Source organism: Python bivittatus, unplaced genomic scaffold, assembly GCF_059951505.1.
Source record: "Python bivittatus isolate LINGU-HERP-01145 unplaced genomic scaffold, Pbiv_v1 ctg000580_np1212, whole genome shotgun sequence".
Taxonomy (NCBI): domain Eukaryota; kingdom Metazoa; phylum Chordata; class Lepidosauria; order Squamata; family Pythonidae; genus Python; species Python bivittatus.
Window position 1 is genome coordinate 15,720,576 of NW_028277087.1, and position 17,794 is coordinate 15,738,369.

At 47.1% G+C, this 17,794-nt stretch overlaps 2 protein-coding genes across 3 annotated transcripts in view; one reads left to right on the forward strand and one right to left on the reverse strand.

Annotated features, from left to right (window-relative positions):
* Nucleotides 1-1,686, reverse strand: part of PYGL (glycogen phosphorylase L) — a 38,304-nt gene extending 36,618 nt beyond the window's left edge. The window contains exon 1 of one of the 2 annotated variants that reach the window (XM_007437295.4): nt 1,426-1,686. The gene's annotated coding sequence lies outside the window, so the exon portion shown is untranslated. The remainder of the gene's footprint in view (nt 1-1,425) is intronic. The other variant, XM_088149653.1, reaches the window with a different exon arrangement.
* A 102-nt stretch (nt 1,687-1,788) lies between these two features.
* Nucleotides 1,789-10,783, forward strand: LOC103053866 (C-type lectin 1-like; the record flags this gene model as incomplete). Its single annotated transcript, XM_088149909.1, has 4 exons — nt 1,789-1,906; nt 7,651-7,748; nt 9,504-9,616; nt 10,491-10,783. Coding segments are annotated over 4 exons (543 nt in total), but the record flags the coding sequence as incomplete, so codon positions are not given.
* Between the last annotated feature and the right edge of the window lie 7,011 nt (nt 10,784-17,794).

A 17,794-nucleotide genomic window follows, 5' to 3' on the forward strand; every position in this document is an offset into this window, starting at 1 on the left:
GCATAAAGAATACAGCAGAAACATCCATATACTCTTTCTAAGCACATATATTGAGAAAGAACAAGATGCTTTGCCAAATTCAGTTGGGACTGCAACTATATAGTCCACATCAACAGTTATATTCACTCCAGAAGCTTAACCAGGGCACTGAAAGGCCTAGAGAATGGCTAGCTGGGGAATTCTGGAGTTGAAGTCTGCGCATCTTAAAGTTGCCAAATTTGAGAAATGCTGGCCTAGAGCATTCAACATGCTAAGCTTGCTTAGTTTTAACCTTACTTTGTTTCTTCATAACTTTGTGGGCTGTGCATCTTAATTTATGGTTCAGTGTATTATGTTTACTCAGAAAATGGGTTAATTCAATAAATACAGCCTATAATGTTTACTGAAAAGTCACTCCCACTGGATACAAGGAGGCTTATTTTCCAGCAAGGATGCAGTTATCTGCAGCCTCTGTCTGGGAAACAAAGTTTCCAACTCAGTCCTAGGCAGAAGCTATTTTTATTTATTTTATTATATCATGCCTCTCCTCCAGAAGCACATAATTTCCTCCGTGTCATTTTATACTGTACTCCTATAAAACCTGGTGGGCTGAGGAACAGCGCTCAGCCCAGAGAACCCAATTAACGTCCATATTCAAATAGGAATTTGAACTCAGGTCTCTCCAATCCTAGACCAATATTCTGACAGGGTTTTCAGATTCCACTAAGCCATAATTTTGAGCATGAAACTGAGCAAACTCAGGGAGGCAGTGAAGGACAGGAAGGCCTGGCGCAATATGGTTCATGGGGTCAAGAAGAGTCGGACACGACTTAACGACTGAACAAGCCATAATTTACTTCACCACGTTCTGCTGTATAGGGCACCACTGGGTAGATATGCTCAAGCTAAGCCATCAACCCTGGTTGGAAAAGCACAACGACTGAGTTCATACATGTCAATCCAAACACATTACGGACTAGTGTGATGTGTGCTTCTACTGCGGAAGAGGGCTTTCACTTGGTTACTGCAGAGGTGTGGGCATTGCACAGTCGTATTTACACATCCCTTGTGAACAGTGACACTCCCTACTTGCTCCAGCAGTGTGGGGAGTCCACCTTGGGGGACGCTGCTCTTCCTCCTGGAGGGGCTCCGGTGAAGAAAGCGGGCAGAGCCTCCTCTTCTCCTGCGCTTGCAGGGCGGGAAAGGGGGCTGGTATCAGAGACGGAGAGCGCCCTCCTCACCTGGCCTCCCCCTGCGCTTTTCTCGGGCGCCCCGATGCTAGGTAACCGCTCAGAAGCCTTCGGCGTCCCAAGAGCCTGGGAGGCGTTCGCCTCAGGGTGTGTCCCCAGATCCGCCCTGCCTGCGCCCTCTCTGTGCAAGACAAGACTCCGTGCAAGACAAACGCAGAGCCCGAGCGGCGTTAAAGCGCAAAGCCCCCCACTCTACCTGCTCTGGATCGTAGGACGAGGACGCCTCTTTCTCCTCTCTTCGGGCTCGATTTTAGCCGAAGAAGTTTTCTTCCCGGAAAAGGGGAGAGCCCGCCCAAGTCCTCTTTTTATAGGTTGCCATTCGTCAGGTTCCACGCCTGTCCGGAGGCTGGCACCGCCTCCTCGTCGTTGGATGGGGAAGTTTTCTTGCCCGCGGGATGGGGCGGGAGGGGAGCGGGATGGCGTGCTGGGCTGCTGTTCAGGGAAGCGGGAGATGTATTCGGGGCCCTGGAGGGCGTGACTCAGCCTGCGGGAAGCGCGCCCGGCCCTCTGTTTCCTCCACGTCCCAGAGCTGGGCTCCGGGCCCGTTTGGCGGCATTGAATTGCACGACGTGGGAGGACTGGCAGGATCGCGCCATATCCCGGAGGAAGAGCGGCGGGAGAATGCGTGAGCGTGGAAATCAGGGGCGCTGAAGCAGAAGAGGCGGTTGAAATAAAAGGCGAGCGAGGGAGAAAATGTGGCTCTCGGTAATAAAAAGAGAAGGGAGGAGCGAGCCCTGCTGGCGAGGAGTAGTGCAGAGCGATCTTTTTCAAGGGCAAAAAAAGGTTGCGAGGAAGGGAAGAAGCAGCAAGCGGGAGATAGACCGTCTCAGGGGCCTCAGGTCTTAACGTGGCACCAAGCTATTGAACGGGCAAAAGTTGCCTAAAGTAGTTCACAAGAATCCTCGAGGCTGGGGTATGCAGTGCCTGTTGACTGGAGGACTGCATTAAGATCTGTCTGGCACAACCAGCAAGGCCACACTCCCAAAGTGGCTAGGGCAGTGTGCTCAACCGTGACAACTTCAAGATGTGTGGACTTCAACTCCCTGCTGGCTGGGGAATTCTGGGAATTGAAGTCCACACATCTTAAAGTACTATAAAATGGATACCCTGAGCACCTGTGAGGCTTACGGCACTCATTTTGATCCTTAGCCCCCCAAGAGTAAACACACTCCGGGGCCCAGAAAGCAATGCTAGAGGGCATATGTGGCTTGTGGGCTGTGCCATTTTCATCCTGGCCTTTAAGGAAAGACTGTGGAGTTGGCAGTATGGTGGTCATGGGCACAGAATCCTAGGTTCCTCATTTAATGCCCACCAGGCTTCCTGACCCATCTGACCTTAAAATAAGTCATGAAAAGATTATCTTAACTAAAAAAAAAAAAAAAAAGGAACTGGTATGTTGCAAAGCACCAACTTGTAACTTATTTATTTACAAGACAGCCTTTGGGCCTTGCTAGGATGATATCATCCTTCTGATAACTGGTTTTTGTGACTACAATGCCTGGCATGACAGCCATTTTGTGAGTGTGCCCACTGTAAAATTCATGATACGTTCCCATCCCCGATGGTTGCATGCCACTGTTATCGCAGAATAGTAGAGCACCTATTTTTCATGCAACGGAACTTCAAGAATAGCTGCATCTTTGGCTTTCATTCATAGCTGCAGGAAGCACTGTGTGGAAACACTCTCTGACATCGAAATGCAGAAAATGTAGTCAGAAGAGAAACTGTAAAGCAAAGAACTAGGACCATTTCATTTCATACATTACTTGTAGGAATAAAGGAACAGTTGTGCACCGAACTAATCTGTGAGGTTTAATAAAGGGATAAAGTGTATCTACATAGAAGCCAGGCGAAGCAAGAGTAAGGGACAATGAAAAGTTAGTTGCAGATAAATGTAACAAGGATGGACAATACAATATGTAACAAAAAAAAGTCTTAAGAGTCATAAAACTGATGGTAAAAACTTTTGTAGACCACAGCTGTTTTTGCTATTCCTTAAGGTGTTAGAGGATGCTCTTTTTTTAATCCTTTGGAAATGTTAATAATGATTGGTTGTAGCAGTAACAAAAGAAAGTAGTAACAATTAGTAGCTTGTAACGAGATAAACTTAATATTTAATTAGTTGCCAGAGGAAATCCTGCTAAGAATAGAGTGAGAGTAGTCTGAGCAGGTAGCATCATCTGGCAGACCTTGTCAGGGCTTTGAAAGCAAACAGGGTCTGGCCCAGTTAGCACTTGGACGGGAGACCATCAGAAAATTTAGGAAGCAGGCTACTTTGGGAAGTTGAAAAAACATTCTTCAGTGGTCACTTTGGAGAGATTTTGGAGGCTGCATTCAAAGCTTGGGAGAGCAGCAGGGAGCCTTTTGGCAAAAGGTTGCTTGTTCTCTTTTAGATGCCACTGCCAATCAACAGACACTTTCTTCTGTAAGGTGATGAAATCGGGATAGAAGAAATGATGGGCAGTAAAGAGCAACACATCAAATATGCCAGTGATTGGATCTCTGTAAAATTTAAAAAATAAAGCGGAACAGTTGCGCAATAAAAGTCCTACCTTGAAGTTTCCTCACAAACAGGAACTGATCTGATGGCTGGTGTGGGTCTTCCAGGCTGTGTGGCCGTGTTCTGTAAGTTTTGTTTCCTAACATTTCACCAGCATCTGTGACCAGCATCTTCAGAGGGAAGGAGCACAGACAGGAGCAGTTCAGTCTGCCCTCTGAAGATGCCGGTCACGGATGCTGTGAAGATCTGTGGCCACACAGCCCGGAAAACCCACACCAGCCATCGTATTCCGGCCGTGAAAGCCTTCGACAATACAAGGAACTGATCTACTTGGCATGTTCTGTGGAAAAAAAGTTGTAAGCCTTGCTCACCTAACAAAGAGAGAATGATGTATTTTGATTTGTCATATGGGAAAAAGCTGTAACTCCTGTTAACTCATGAGGCTGAAAGACGTGACATTATAATGCTATGACATTTTGAAGCAGCCGTAGGCAAAGATCGATGCTTCTCTAGAATTACACTGAAAAAATTACATTGACACAGTAAATACTGCCCTGACTTATAGTAGGAGGAAGTTAGAGAAGGGAGGATGACAGTGACCATTAATTTGATTCACATATCTGTTCTGGCCACAGCTGAATTTGCTGAAGCCCCCATCTTTTGAACAAACGAAGATTAAGTGATGGAATGATTGACTGAAGGGGACTTTGAGATCAAGCAACTGTTAACTCCATAAGTAAATGTTTGGGCAAATGTTCTGATGTTAAATATGAGAATGCCATTCTGCATTATGTTCCAAAATTATGGAATTGTACCATTTTTGAGGAACATTACTATACTGGGCATTGGAAATAGCTAGGAGTATTATACTGAGAGATTGGAAAAGCGCTGCTACTCCAGACATCAAGGACTGTATTCAAGAAATGAGTTACATCAATTTTTGAGAAGGACATTTTTTTTCTACTGATCAAAGCATGATCACAATATATTTCCTTTTGGCATAGATTTCATAATATTTTGTAGGAATAGACAAATCTTTATATGTAATTTGATTTATTATTAAATATATATGTGATATATTTAGGTGATTTAAGTCAATTTAACATATTCTTAGACTTTTTGTCCCTTTATTTTTCTTTAGTTTTGTAATATATCTTAACAATTAATTAGATTATCTGTTGGATGGTATATATTATTTTTAATATGTTTTTGTTCATTTTTGTGGCATATTACGTATTGCAATAAAAGAAGAAGAAAAATCTAGGAATGGCCAATTCCTGACTGAAAAGAAGTGGAGGGAGTCATGGTTAATAGAATTTAGATGTTGAAGAGAGGGCAATCTTTAGCCAGCATCAGCATTTAACAGGCACTGTAATTCTGTTTCAGAGGGTCAATTCAGGGCTGCAATGTTGCAGGTGCAAGAGAAATAAGTTTTTCCTGATACTTAACCCATGGAAGATTAAAGGCGCAAGGGACAAGAATTAGAAGAGCAGATGTTTTTAACTGCACTTGAGAGATCGGCAGCAGCAGATTAACTTCCTGCAAATGTGCCTCCACCCAATTCTCCTGAATAGAGAGGTGGCATCAATGTCCAGTTGATAGGGAGTGCATCAAATTACAATTGCAGTGGGGAAATGGATACTGCATGAAGGTTTCCTTCAATGAACCAATCATCTCTGAACATTGAACAAATACAATGTTCAATGTATACAGATGAACTCACGTACCTTTAAGCGTCTGTGTCTAACCACACACAACTCACTCCAGTGAACCCCTTGTTATGTTCATATAATGCTTATTTCTGTGATCTTGTCTGGCCAGTAGGAATCCAAAGCAGGAAGCTAAACAAGCCAAACAGTAACAATATGGACATTACCAAGTCCTAAGTGCTGCTGCTGACCAATGAGAAAAGGTATTTCCCTGCAGGGTAGTGTTGGACCCAAAACGGGGTTCTTAGCCCGGAGACAACTGCCAATAACTTCGCCAGACACGAGAAACTTTTTAGGGCAAAATGCCTTTATTGGTGCGCAACGGTAAAGGGGATACCTCTATCTAAAGAGGCTCCCTGAACACAAAGAGATCAGGGTTTTTATACATTTTGCTTCAAGGAGATATAACATTTAGAGATTACTGATGGTTCAAGAAGTTCTTCGTCACCTTAACTGGGATTTCCCTTTGATCTCTTCTGTGCAGTGGACCCATCCCCATATCTTTTGTTTTCTCAAGAGATGTCAACTACAGGTGAATACAGTTAATAGGTTACCAAGGTTAGAGGTAGGCTAACCTAGAAAGGTCAGCTATGGGTGAATACATCCTTGCTGTCCTGCAAGAATCACAGGCACAATCCTCTTCCATTCCATGCTCCTCAGTAGGCTGCTGTCCGAAGTATGCTGGATAGACATGATAGCCCGGGACTTTTCTATTGAGTCATATGGCCCTTCCATGCTGTCGCCATATTCACTCCCCATCATGATTAATTTCAAGCTGGCCTATGGTAGTCCTTGTTGGAAGAATATGGAGTTCCAACCTAGCCTGCCTCACGCGAGCACAAGGAGGGGCGGCTCCGGTGCGGCCTAGCTTTGCTGCTTTGTGTGGGAGGGGCTTGGAGCCCGCCTTTTCCCTGTTTCCTTCTCTCATTTTCCTTTCTTCTTCCCTCATGGCCCTGCACGAGGTACGAGGGAATCCTCTCTCCTCTCCTCCTCATGGCTTTCTTACTTCCATTCAGGTTGCCTACATTCAGAAGCATGTAGGTTTCGTCCGAACATATTACTCATGCACACAGGACCGTTTCTGCTATGAAACTGCTTTGTATGAAGATCTGAGAATAAACTCTGAGCTATCTTTTATTTCTCCTTTACTAATGTGGGGAGAGTGTTTATTTTGATCTGAACGTAGTTCAGCCTTTGTGCAAGTTTGAACGCTTCTACTCTGCCAAACCACTAAAACTAGCTGAACGCTGTGTGGGATCTTCTGTTACTAGGGCCCTTCCCTCGCTCCCCTTCCACTTCTCTGCTCTTTGCTCCTCTCCGCAGGAATGGAAGGAAGACCATGGGGCGTTTCACCTTCGTGCCCCTGGGCGTGCTGCTCATGGCTCTCTCCCTAAGTGGTGGGTTCGATGGGTCTCCCGTGCCCTCAAGGCCAAGGCTCTTGCATCTGAACCCCTTCCTGGTTTGGCCCCCCTGCGTCCCATGGCTGAATTTGCTTTTATTCGGGTTTGGCTGATTGTAGAGTTTAGATCCTGCCTTGGTCTCAACAACAACAACCCATCTCACAGGGTTGTTGTGGTGGGGAACATAAGAAGAGGAAGGAGTGTTAGGTATATTCGCCACCTTCAGTTATTTCCAGAAATAATAGAGGTGGAATTAAAAAAAACTAAATCTAAGAAAATCCGCCTACTCCAAGGTCCAGCGCTGTTCGCACAATAGAAAAGAAAAAAGAAAATACAGTCAAAATTCAGATTCAGGTTGAACATGAACGCAGCTAAACAGTTAAAAGCTTGGTGAAAGAAACCTGCTTTTATCATTAAGGGTAGAGTGAGTACCCTCCCTTGCTAGGGATTGCTGTCCATGGGATCCACACAAGTGAAGCCCCTTTCCCACATAGGAAACCATGCAAAGGTTAAAGAGGCTTAACCTGGTTCTTGAAGGAACCCGTTTTCTGGCTTTGCACGGTTCACTGAATGATGAACCAACCAAAACGGCCAGGCTCGTTTGCACAGGATGTGCAGCTTCAAGAAAGTTAACCAAGGCTAACCCAACCAAGCTTTGGACATTCTGCAGATGCAGCCTCTGTGTCTGTAACCCAAGCCAGCCTCAATTTATTGCGGTCAAAGAAGTTTGCAACTCAGCAGGTGAGGCATGTACTGCAGACCCAGCTCCCTCCTCGTCACCCCCTTATTGGGCTTTCTCTCTTCCCACACAGGAACTGGAGCCCCAAACTATTGTCCCTTCAGTTGGCTCACCTACAACGATTCTTCCAACAAGATCTTCAAGAAATTCAAGACCTGGAATGATGCAGAGGTGAGGAGTCCTGTGTACCCATGAACATCCCAGCCCGGGCAGAGGAAGATCTAGGCAGAGCCCTTGCCCAGCACCCATGTCACCTCTGGCTGGGCTGAAGACCTGTAAAGGGGGACCCGGAGGCCACCAGGCTGGGTGCATGAGAAGAGACCGTGATTTTGGGATAGCCTCAATGCAAGTGTTCCACGGAGTCTTCCTCACAGCTCACTTAAAGTGCTCTCCTCCACTCCCTGAACCAGCAGGAAACTGGACCACATAAGATTGGCTTCCACTGGCTGCCCATCCTTATCCTGCCTCAGGGCATCGCAATATGGGCAAATGGTACCAGCCTCATTGATGCCGCATGATTTAAGAACAGGGATTTGCACCTTTCCTGGCTTGTTCCCTTCCACTCCTGCCATGCATCTCCCTGAGAAACATCTACCAATTCTGCTCCTTGAGGTGGTTGAGGGTTGGGGAGGAAGCAGGTATTGACAGAACTCAAGAGGAGGGGATTAGACATCTGTCAAGACTCATTTCAGGTCTCAGTCTTGACAGATGTCTAATCCCCTCTTGAGTTCTGTCAATCTGTAAAACAGGTGAGAGGCACAGTGGAGGGTGGTGAATGGAGCTCTTCATTGTGTTATGCAATTTCTCCCTGGTCTAAACATGATCTGAGCACTATGTTAGAAGAGCACTAAACCCATGTTTTAAAATATTGAATAATATTTTATATTAAAATTAAAATATTAAATAAAATTAAAACATTTTAACAGCTGAGAGATGCACAAGAGTGCATGGAGTATTAGGAGGGAAACTCTCGCTGCACAGTGATGCACCCTCCCAGCTCAACTAAAAGGTGAGAAGCAGGAGGCTGCTCCTACAGTGTTGTTTTCATCCTGTGTCACCAACAATGTGGGCAGATTTCTCTTTCCACATAGATGTCCAAGCTGGGACATCTGGCAGGTGCAGGAAGACAGCTTAGTTCTCACTGTTCTGGCTACCATCTTGCCTGTTTTGGCCACACTCTGCAAATGCCCGGTGATCTTACTGCCAACAGATGAAGCACTTCAGATATATCCATGGCAGTAAGTTGGGGGGACAAGGCTGCTCTGACCCTGAAGGATTAAGCAGCTGAGCGGCCTATTAGAGCCGCCTCCAGAAGGGGCTGGAGATCCGAGGAAAGCAAGATTGTTAGGATATGGCTGCAGAAAGGGGGTGCAGGGCATGTTTGGGTCGCAGTGAGATGCAAGCGAGGAACCTTCTGCAGCTGAAAATGGGAGGAATAAACAGGGCAGAGAGCGATTTTAGAGGTGCAAGGTGCACTGAAAAGCAGGGCGGTAGGGGGGTTGGACAACTCCCCAAAAGTTCCAGGCTGAAATGCATTTGGCCATGTGCTAAACGTCACTAACACTTGGCAACTCTGTGTGGGAGGCAAAGGGATGCATCTGGGCATTGGGTTGTTGAGCCAGTGGGACTCCACAGACCATAAGCAGGTGATAGCAGGGCACGTAGGCTCCACTACCCAAAAGGCTGATCCTGAGTTCATTCTGGCGTCTTAGTTATGGGGGTCAGAAATTTTAACTCGCGAATTGAAGTCAGGAATTTCTCTAGAGCCGCATTCTCCAGCAAAGGCGTCTGTGGGGTGTCAACAAGGTCAAGATGGTGGCCATGATCATGTGATCAGGCGCCTGTTCTTTTCTCACATGCACAAACACACACACATGTTCCTTCTCCACTGAACAAGTGCCTTTCTCTGTTGTCACTCTCTCCCAGATGTTCTGCGTGGACCAGGAGACGGGCTGCCACCTGGCCTCCATCCATGTTGCGGCAGAGATGCTTCAGTTGGCCCAGTATGTCTCCCAGCATCTCAGCATTATCAATGTCTGATTGAAATGAAAAATGAGAGCCATCATTCCTACAAAACCTGGGACTGTATAATCATTACAGGAGGATCATCTCACAGTGAAAGAAACAAGCTCCACCTTAACCTGCTTCCAAAAGGCTGTCGATGTCACAGGACGTTAGGCTTTTTGTTGCTTGTTATCAAACTTCTACCCCATCGCAGCCAGGTGGCCGATTTATTAAAAACCCATCACAATCACAAGAACAGCGTAAGAAACCCAGACGAAAACTCTCAAAAACAAAATAAACAAAAGATAACTCTAAGAATCAAAGTCAGAAATGAAAAGTAACAGAGAAGGGGAAAAGATGGCCTCAGATATAAACTTGAGAACCAGTCCTGCAAAAGAATTCAGTTTTTAACATTTTCCTGAAAGCCGGTCTGACCTCTGGGAAAGCGGGGGGTCCTGAGGAAGAGAGGCCTCCTCCTGACCTCAAGAGCCCCCCAACCTCGTCCAAGTGGAGAATCCCCCACTTTGAGCACCACCCAGCCCTCGTTGAGGCAATCCAAAGCCTGTCCTCATTCCTGCCAGATCAGGAGATGAGGAGGAGGAGGGTTTTGACAGATGGTTAGACCAAGGACATTGGCCATCTGTCCAACCCTGCTCTGGTTTTGCAGAAGCGTTTTGCACAGTTCTTTGCTGCCCTCCCGTGGCTGAGCAGAGCTTGACAGGCAAGGTCTGGTAGCCGTGGCCTCACTTGACTGCTAGCTAGTTCTCTGCGTGGCAACAACCTGCTGAAGGCCAAGCCCGTTCTAGCCAATTAGATTCTCCCGCTGTGGTTGCCATGGCCTGGTATCCTCATGTCCTCCCGCCAACAAGGCTGGAGCCAGAGAAATGCCTCTCTGGGACTCTGATGGAGCCACTGCGAAAGGGGATCCAACCTTCTCTTTTGCTGCCCAGGGTACATCTACTGGAACGATGAGAGCTGCAATTCCCTGCGTGCCTTCCTTTGCAAGTACCCACTCCAGCCCCAGAGTGAGGGAAGCACTGGGGAGGCTAGGGGAAACAAGGAAGCCCCCCTGCCTGCCAAAATCTCTGCTCTACACCCCATGCTCAAGGAACGCTTTCGATAGCTTGGGTGAGATTTGGCTGATTCGGATGGGCCAGAATGTCAAATAAATTCTGTTTTGGCATGAGTAGCCTGATTTATTTTGCAGAGCCAGGAGCCTGTGGTGGTCTGAAGCTCAAGACCCCTGAGTCTTCCGCCTGGCAAGGCTTGGTGTTAAGGGGTGGGGGCTTATTCAGAAGGACCACCCATTGAGGCTACGATGCTTTACGGCAAATCCATTTCATTTCAACTGGAGAGCTGGAATTAAGTTTGGAATCTGCTGGGCCCCAACACCCCTTTCCTCCCCCCCAAAGCTGATGGACGCTTGCAAGCCCCACTCTGGGCATCAATGCAGCAGCTGCTAGAACTGTCATGGGGAGTCGGAGCCTGGGGGCTGGGGCTATGCAAGGCTGCTGTGTCAGGGCTGCAGAGATCCAAATGACCTCTGGATGACACCCGAGAGCCTGCCATGCCTCTAGCCCGCAGCTCCATCCAAGAGTCTATGGCCTTGGCAGCCCAGATGGTGTAGCCCAAGTGGGAACCCAGCCCTCAGCTCTACCTCTGCCAGTGGCCTGTATTGCTTCCCCATGGGGAGGGGGGAGAAGAGCCCCACTGCTGGGGATTCTTCCCACCTGGCCTTTAAAGGGCTTGGGGGCATTCAGTCAAGGACTGGATGAGACCACAGAGGCAGAAGACCAAGGAGGTGTTGTGTCCCATCCTCTCCTTCTCTGAAAAGAAAGCACCACAAATGAGATGGTCCCAGCAGGTCCTCGTGATGCCACCAGCGCAAGGCCAAGCAGAAGGTGGAAGAGGGGCAGAGAAGAGGTCCCCATTGGGTGGGGGAAGGATCTGGAGAGCCAAGTGTGGGGAGAAGATCAGAGTATGGGGAGCTCCCCTTCAGCCCCCTCTCCCCACCCCAATTTTGGACAGAGAAAAGCTCAATGCTTGGTGGCTCTGGATGATTCTAAAATAGCCATGAGACACCTCCTACTGTTGGATTTGATGACTGTACCAACACTGTTCTTTCTTTCTTTCTTTCTTTCTTTCTTTCTTTCTTTCTTTCTTTCTTTCTTTCTTTCTTTCTTTTCTTTTTTCTTTTTTCTTTTTTCTTTTTTCTTTTTTCTTTTCTTTTCTTTCTTCCATTCTTTCTTCTTTCTTTGTCTCTCTTTCTTCTTTCTCTCTCACTCCATCTCTGTTTCTCCTTCCTTCCTTCTTTCGTAAGATAGAAGAGAAATTGCAATGATTTTTTTTTTTAGCCTCTGCTTCAACAGCAACCCTTTTGAGACCCCCTTCTTTTTGGGACAACAACCTGAACTCTATTGCTGGGAGAACAATATTCTCTGTCATGTTTCCGTATCAGTTCCCTTGTTCAATGGAAAAGAATCCACTTTACTTCCCAAGGAAAAAGAGAATTTGGAGAAAATTCTCTGGAGAGATGTTGTGGCATTCATTCAGCATGAAGCCCAGCCCTGGATGGGAATATCAGATCTTTGACACAACTTGCTCTTTCTCCAAATGTCTTCAGCCTCCCTGCTTCCGGTCAGTCCCCGGGAAAGTCTCTGGCCTCGCAGAGTGTCTTTAGGAGGAGTCAGAGAAGTCAAGATGGTGGTCATCATTTTGACTTTTTTTACCTCATCCCTGCCCCAGAGAGAATTCCTCATCCAGAGGGGATTTCTGAGAGTTGCAGATATATCTCCACTGCAAATGGGGGAGTCTTCTTCTAGAAAACCAGTTGGTAACATCTACTGGAGAAATTGGGGAAAATCATTTGCTCATCAGTTGCGTGGAAATTGTAAAAGAAAAAAAAAGCATTGGTAACATCCATACAATATTTGGTCTCCAAAAGGCCAAGGGAAGGTTGACCAGACCACCCTTAGTCACCAGAGAAGCCATAACATGAAATGCAGCATTTCCTGTGACTCCAATTTCTTATACCTTAGGAGTTTCCGGGAGATGGATGGAGAAGCTCCATGATGCCTTTTTTTGGGAATCCCAGGTCAATACGGACACCCACGCAAAATAAAACCTTGGCAGCTTTGGGACGTGGACTTCAGCCCCCAGGATTCCCCAGCCAGCCTGAGTTGAGGTCCGCATGTCTTAAAGTTGCCAAGGGCGAGAAGCACTGCGTGAAAGGATTAAAGCAGTAAAAAAAATTGAGCAAATGCCAAAGAAACAAATCTGAGTAACTGCTTGCATATATGCCCTCGTCGGTGGTACTGATTCTCTTATTTCATAGTCCTGCCAACAATGAGCTGGAGGTCATCTCCTGCTCAGGGAACCTTTCCTTGGATGCAGAGCAATTGAGAGCGTAAGTCTATTCTCTGAAAGGGGCCTGGGTGCTTTTGAGAAATCCGCATCTGCTGTGAGACTGGGGGCTCCACAGGGTGTGGTCCGATGCACCTGACGCACATAGAAAACAGGTGGAGCTCTGACCACAGCATTACACCCACCATCTTGACTTCTTCGACCACATCCTACAGACACCCCTGCCAAGACCTCCAGTATGGGGCCAATGGACAGCAATGGCTTTAATTTGGGATTCGGGATGGAACATTCTAGGCATCTGGCACATCCTTAATTTCACGGAAACCGGCCTCTCAGCAATGTGGAGTGTGTGCAAATTGCACACCTGCAGTCCAGGTTCATCTTGTACATCCACAGGACTGATGGTGAGCTACACTCAGGTGTAGAGTCTTGTTTTTGGTGACGGTTCCTTGAATTACTCAAAGTGCAAACAGCATCTTTATCCTTTGAAATTATAGGCTTTGCTCTTTGTTATCAGTATCCCATGGGTTTTTCTGTGTGTGCATGCATGCATGTGTAAATGTATGATTTGCTGAGCACTGGTCTTTCCTCTTGCCTGCACTTGTGTATTTATTCACCCGACAAGTGAGCTGTAGATTAGGGATTAAAGCTTTTACATATCTTTTATATCTGTTTCCTCTTTGAGTTGGACCTGTGCACAAGTTTGCACCTGTGTGTCTGTTCACCCTGCAAGGGAGTTGTATATTCTAGGACTGCAGCTTGCTAGATGACCAAGCCTCTTGGCTAAGGATTTGGAGTGTTTCCTTCGGAAAACCTTTCCTCTTGAACTAAGCTCAAGAATAATATGAACTTGGTGCTTTGGATCATAACTCAGACTCTTGAGTCCAGGGAGATGGGTTATTAATCGGAGCGACTGGCAAGTGCAATGATCGAATATTTTAGCAGAGCATCACACTCTGCCTGATTCTTCTTTCTCCTCTTTCCACTTTTCCACTCTGTGGTTTGCAACTGCCCCGGCATTCGTGAGATGTTAACACAAATACAAAATGAATCTGCTCTGGATCTCCGTTACCATCTGAGAGGTTAGGGGCAGAATGTCATGGAGAAAACCCATCTGTCTGGTCACTGAGAGTCAATATCCCCTTGACACATCGTCCATCAATCCAAGAATGCAGCAGCTCTGTTCACATGACACCCTTAACTCTGTTACTGGGTTAACCCGTTTTCTGGGTTTGCTTAGTAGGCTGATCTGTAAGCTGACTGAATGGACTGGGTTCACACAACATCTTAAATCTAGTCAAGATTAAAACTAATCAAGCTTAGTATGTTGGGCAAATGCCTCTGCTAAGCTGACTTGGTTAAGCATGCTGTGTGAACACCTGTATATTTTCTGCTTCCAAGCCATGCAACCAGTTGCTACCAGAGAAGGCTGACAGGACCTCAAATTGGGGACCGACCCCTGAGTCTTGGACTCCTTCTAAAGGGGTCAGTTGCAAGGCTGCCTCTGAGGCACACACCTGTCAAGGTCTCTTAGCATGGCCAGGTCAGGTTCTCAAAAATGCTCAAGGACAGTTGAGTAGCTCAAGGCTGCCTTTGGGTCTGTGTTCCTGCCTTTTCTCATCAGAGGAGACACACAGAGGTCCCTAAAACAGCTGCCCGCTGGCCAGCAGACATATTTGAGGCCAAAACTCATGCTGCCGTCTTCCTGCAAGACGGCCTGGATCCTAGAAAGTGGAGTCATGACAACTCTTTCAGCCAATAATGTCCAAACAGTTGTTCTCCGCTGACAGTTTATCAGTTAGCCTGAAGGACTTTGTGGCTTTGGTTATTAAAGGCTTAGCTGGAAGTAACAGCTTCTTTCATTGAAGCAAAAACAAAAACACAGAAATACCACCAGCCAGCCAATCCATCCATCTATAAACTCTGTGTGTGCATAGCTGAGCAAATGTCTGCGCTGCACCCATGATCAAATCTATCAGGGAGGACCTGACATTGAAGACAGAAATATTTTGATTTGCCCATCAGAGCGGATAGAGCCCTGCTGGTTCCTCTGATATAAAACCCAACATTGCCCTCAGGAAAATGTGGAAAAGCAATGGCATGAAGCAAGGACAGGCTGATCTCTGTCTATAGCCATGGTTCAGTCCCTGGGAAGCTGGTGAGCACCAGCAGACTGTTGGGGCATCTTTGGAGGACCAAGCAAAGCTCTGGCTCCAAACTCAGATCTGAACAGTGATCAAGCAAAGTGTATCTGCATTGGCCTCCAGGACCCTACCCATCTGTCTACTATGTATCTTCTCCAGGAAACCCATCCCTCAGTTTTCCCATCCTCTAGTGAGGCTGTTTGGACTGAGAGTCAGGAGTGGCCTATCATCCATTGGTGAATATTGTGGCTGAGGGAGGACTTGAACCTGGGTTTTCCTTCACCTTTGCACCACGCTGGACATGGACCAACTGTCAGCTGTTGGGAATGTCATTGACATGTAGGGTGCCCATGAAGCTGCTGGTGATTTTCTCTGGCTCTCCCCCAGGGAGAGTGAGAGGAACTTCGCTTTGGGGGAGCAAGCAACGGAGGTCTTCCAGGTGGGACAGGAAGCAACTGGGATCCAAGGCCTGACCTAGGAATCCTGTCTCTTGGACTCCCTTGAGCTCCACTTGTGGGGGGGAAAGCATCCCTTTTGTCCTCCCCCATGTTCACAGGAGGGTCACTTGGGCTCCCCTTCCCCGGGGAAGGGCCCAGGACACTCCCACACACCCCTTTCACAGATTCCTGGGTCTCACAGTCCCTGTGTGAGTCTTCCTCTCCCAGAAGATGGAGGGTGGCACTGCGTGGTAGCGATTCAGCATCCACCAGAGGGATCGGGAGTGACAAGTGGCCGTGTGTGTGTCAGCCCTATGAGATAGGCCAGACCAAGAAACAGACTCTGGAGGAAGACTAGGACTCTGCTTTGTTGGGACTGGCTCTGTCAACAGGATCTTGCAGACCTGGTTGCGCTCCCCGCCCCCCGCTTACAGCCCATGGTGTCAGGGAGGGGCCAGCCTGGGCCTCTTCCCAACACCACCTCCTTCCCCAGGGCTCAAGGGTGCTTCTGCCCTGGTATCTGTAAGGCCTTCTGAATCTTCCTTCAGGGTCATCTCCATGACTCTGTACCATGTCCTGGAGGAAGACTTGGTGCATGTGCCCCTTCGCCTTTGCCAATGGGCTCCAGGGGGAACAACCACTTGCCTGCAAGGAAGAAGTGGTGGGACCCCAAAACAAACAAAGTGACAGAAAATGAAGAAGCTAAAGTGTCCTGGGACTTTAGGATTCAAACAGACAAGCACCTGCCATACGACACCCCAGACTTAACAATTGTTGGTAAGGAAGACAAAAAAAGTCTGGACAGTGGACACTGCAATACCTAGAGACAGCAGAAGAGAAGAGAAAGACCTGGAGAAAATCACAAAATACAAAGACTTGAAAATAGAAATGGAAAAACTGTGGCAAATGAAAGCAAAGATAGTACCAATAGGCACCTTGGGTGCAATCCCAAAACATCTGGAGCACCCCTTGACGACCATCAGCATTGACAAAATCACCAACAGTCAGTTGCAAAAGGCAACTTTACTTGGAACAGCTTCCATCCTGCAACAATACCTTTAAGACCATCACACAACAACATCTGCCCATCCCAGGTCCTTGGGAAGGACTTGATAGGTGGACAAAAATGCCAAATCCAGTCTAAACATCTGGCTGACTGTGCGACCAACTATCACCATCATCATGCATTATGCATTACATCCCCGTAGTGATATTGATAGATTATATCTGCCCTGCAGAAATGGAGACAGAGGTTTCCTTCAAGTCAAGCAAACTCTCAAGGAAGAAAAACAGGCACTGGCTCATTATGTAAAAGACAGCCGAGAACAAGCCCTGATGGAAGCTGAAAATTGGAACTTACTGAATGTGCAGGAAATAAAACATGACTGTCGAAATAATGCAATAAAAACACGGACAGAATGTGAGACCCCTGTCCTTGCTCTGGACTTCTCTGGAGAAGGAAGTGAGTCACAACAAGTGGGTTGGTAGATAGGAAAGTGAACATCCAAGAATGTAGGGTTAGAAGATGTCCTGATACAAAATCCTGGGTTGGAAGTGGGATACCAGCTCTTTGAAGGGCCCACTACAGGCCACGCAGCTAAGCTCTGTTTCCTGGAAACCTTTACACGTGGTCTTTCATTTAGCAGACGCTGAAGGCAGTTGATGAGAGCTTAGAAGTAGCTGGGGGGGCGGATACACTGGATCAAGGAGTGATTTTGTTTAAACCGTCCAGAAAAAGCTCATTTCAGAGCTTTCCATTGTTTGGCTGCGGTGCCTTCCACGTGCTCAGGTTCTCCCTTCTCAGCCTCAGCTGCACCATAAGACTTAACAATTAAGTTAATTAAGTTAATTAGAAAGTTAGTAGATCCACTTTGCCTTTGAAAGTGCTTCTGGGTTGAAAAACGCACGGAGTGGGAAACAGATTTTGTTTCGAACCAGAACAAATCTTTGCATTCAGGAAATTCTGTCAAACCTTTTGCGTCGGCTACAGTTCAGCAGAAGCAAAATCCAGAAATGTTGGTTGTTCCAACTCCTGGATAAATCAAAGTGGGGAGGGATTCTGGAGTGATTTTACAGAGTGAGCAGGACAAGGCCAGTATGTGCCCCCCCCTTCCCCTCAGTAGCTCCCAGCTTGCATGTTCCTCCACTCATCCTCCTAGCACCTTTCCTTCCCTCTGCCCCAGTTGCCCTTGCGCTGACTTGTTCACTCACTCACTTCGCGGTATTTATACCCTGTCTGTTCCCAGTGGAGTCTGGCCGGGGCACGAGG